At 40.0% G+C, this 1,229-nt stretch overlaps 1 protein-coding gene across 1 annotated transcript; it reads right to left on the reverse strand.

The window, feature by feature from the left end:
• Positions 1-201: 201 nt before the first annotated feature.
• LOC107683042 (matrix metalloproteinase-15-like) lies at positions 202-977 on the reverse strand. The gene is made up of 2 exons (XM_016479135.1): positions 660-977; positions 202-404 (listed from the first exon to the last, which is right to left on the reverse strand). The coding sequence occupies exons 1-2, from the start codon at positions 951-953 to the stop codon at positions 237-239; spliced, it is 462 nt and encodes a 153-aa protein (XP_016334621.1). The 5' UTR covers positions 954-977; the 3' UTR covers positions 202-236.
• Between the last annotated feature and the right edge of the window lie 252 nt (positions 978-1,229).

Here is a 1,229-nt window from a genome sequence, read left to right on the forward strand (position 1 = left end):
ATATTATACATACACTGCAAACACACATATACTATGTAAACAAACTTTTATTTTGAATGTGACAGCACTAATATAAAATCAGCATTTTAGTTTTATTTCAATTAAAACAATTACAGAACGTTTATTACGGTTATCATTATTAATAATAACATTTCTTGTTATTATTATAAAACAATTAAAAATACATTATTTTTTTCACCCTTTTTTCTTGCTTTAACAATTAACCTCACTTCGATTTAGTGATTAAACATTTCATGACTCAGACCTTTAAAGAACACAAATTTCCCATCATGCCGTTCATAGGCAGCGTCTATGTCCTCTGGAAGCCCCATCCAGAAGAAGGAGATCGGCATTGGGTTATTATCCAGAACCCGGTTCCTCCTAACCCTCCAGAACCAACGACCCTGACAAAGAATAAAAACATTAACTTAGTCATAACACTTACCACAAAGATGTGTGGAGATTTATGCCTTATCAGAAAAGTTTAACCATCTTCTTGCAGACACCAGATCCAAATGATAATCAAAAACAAACTAAACACATTGCTAGTGGTTTAGTACATATTTATATGGTTATTATATGGTGTTCTAAGTGGGCTTTTTTATGAAGAACCACTTTATACAATGGAATTGCATTTACTGCAGATCACTGTTATTAACCTTGAACACAAACATCTCCCCTCTCAGTACGGTCACTGTGTCAAAGTTCCCCTCGCAGATGTCAGGTGCATCCTGATCCGAGCGTGCTGTGGGCTGGGGTCTATGGGACCTCCTAGTGGGGTGGACCGGAGGCACCCAGGGCCTGGTGGGTTGCAGCGAGGGTCTGGTTGTTTTCGGTTGGGCCACTGTAGTGGTGGGCTCTGGCTCAGCAGTGGTTGTAAACAGGGTTGTGGTGGGAGGTACTTGACTGGTGACAGTCTCTGGAGGTCCTGTAAATACCAAACCATAATGCATTTTCACACTTAGCTAATCATTCTCTTTTCCACACATACTGCATAGACACAGAACGCGTCACTTTTCCATCCAGCACCAGAAGGCCCATGAGGCTCATTCAGCCATCAGTGGAAGACTTTCAAATGGAGAAAACAGACTCAAACAAAGACACATACGCTGAGAAATTCATTGGTGTGAGGTCAATGCAACTGGACTGAAAACTCAAGCACATAAAACAGGCAAAGTGAGGATAACAACTGTATCATAAATGTGGCAAAGCCTAAAGAAATCATCGGA

The sequence above is a fragment of the Sinocyclocheilus anshuiensis genome, unplaced genomic scaffold, assembly GCF_001515605.1.
Source record: "Sinocyclocheilus anshuiensis isolate Anshui unplaced genomic scaffold, SAMN03320099.WGS_v1.1 C32844864, whole genome shotgun sequence".
NCBI classification, from domain to species: domain Eukaryota; kingdom Metazoa; phylum Chordata; class Actinopteri; order Cypriniformes; family Cyprinidae; genus Sinocyclocheilus; species Sinocyclocheilus anshuiensis.

Coding starts and splice junctions, on each gene's coding strand:
- LOC107683042 (XM_016479135.1), bottom strand. CDS start 953: ATGCATTATGGTTTGGTATTTACAGGACCTCCAGAGACTGTCACCAGT. Junction 405..659: donor GGGAGATGTTTGTGTTCAAG/GTTAATAACAGT, acceptor ATTCTTTGTCAG/GGTCGTTGGTTCTGGAGGGT.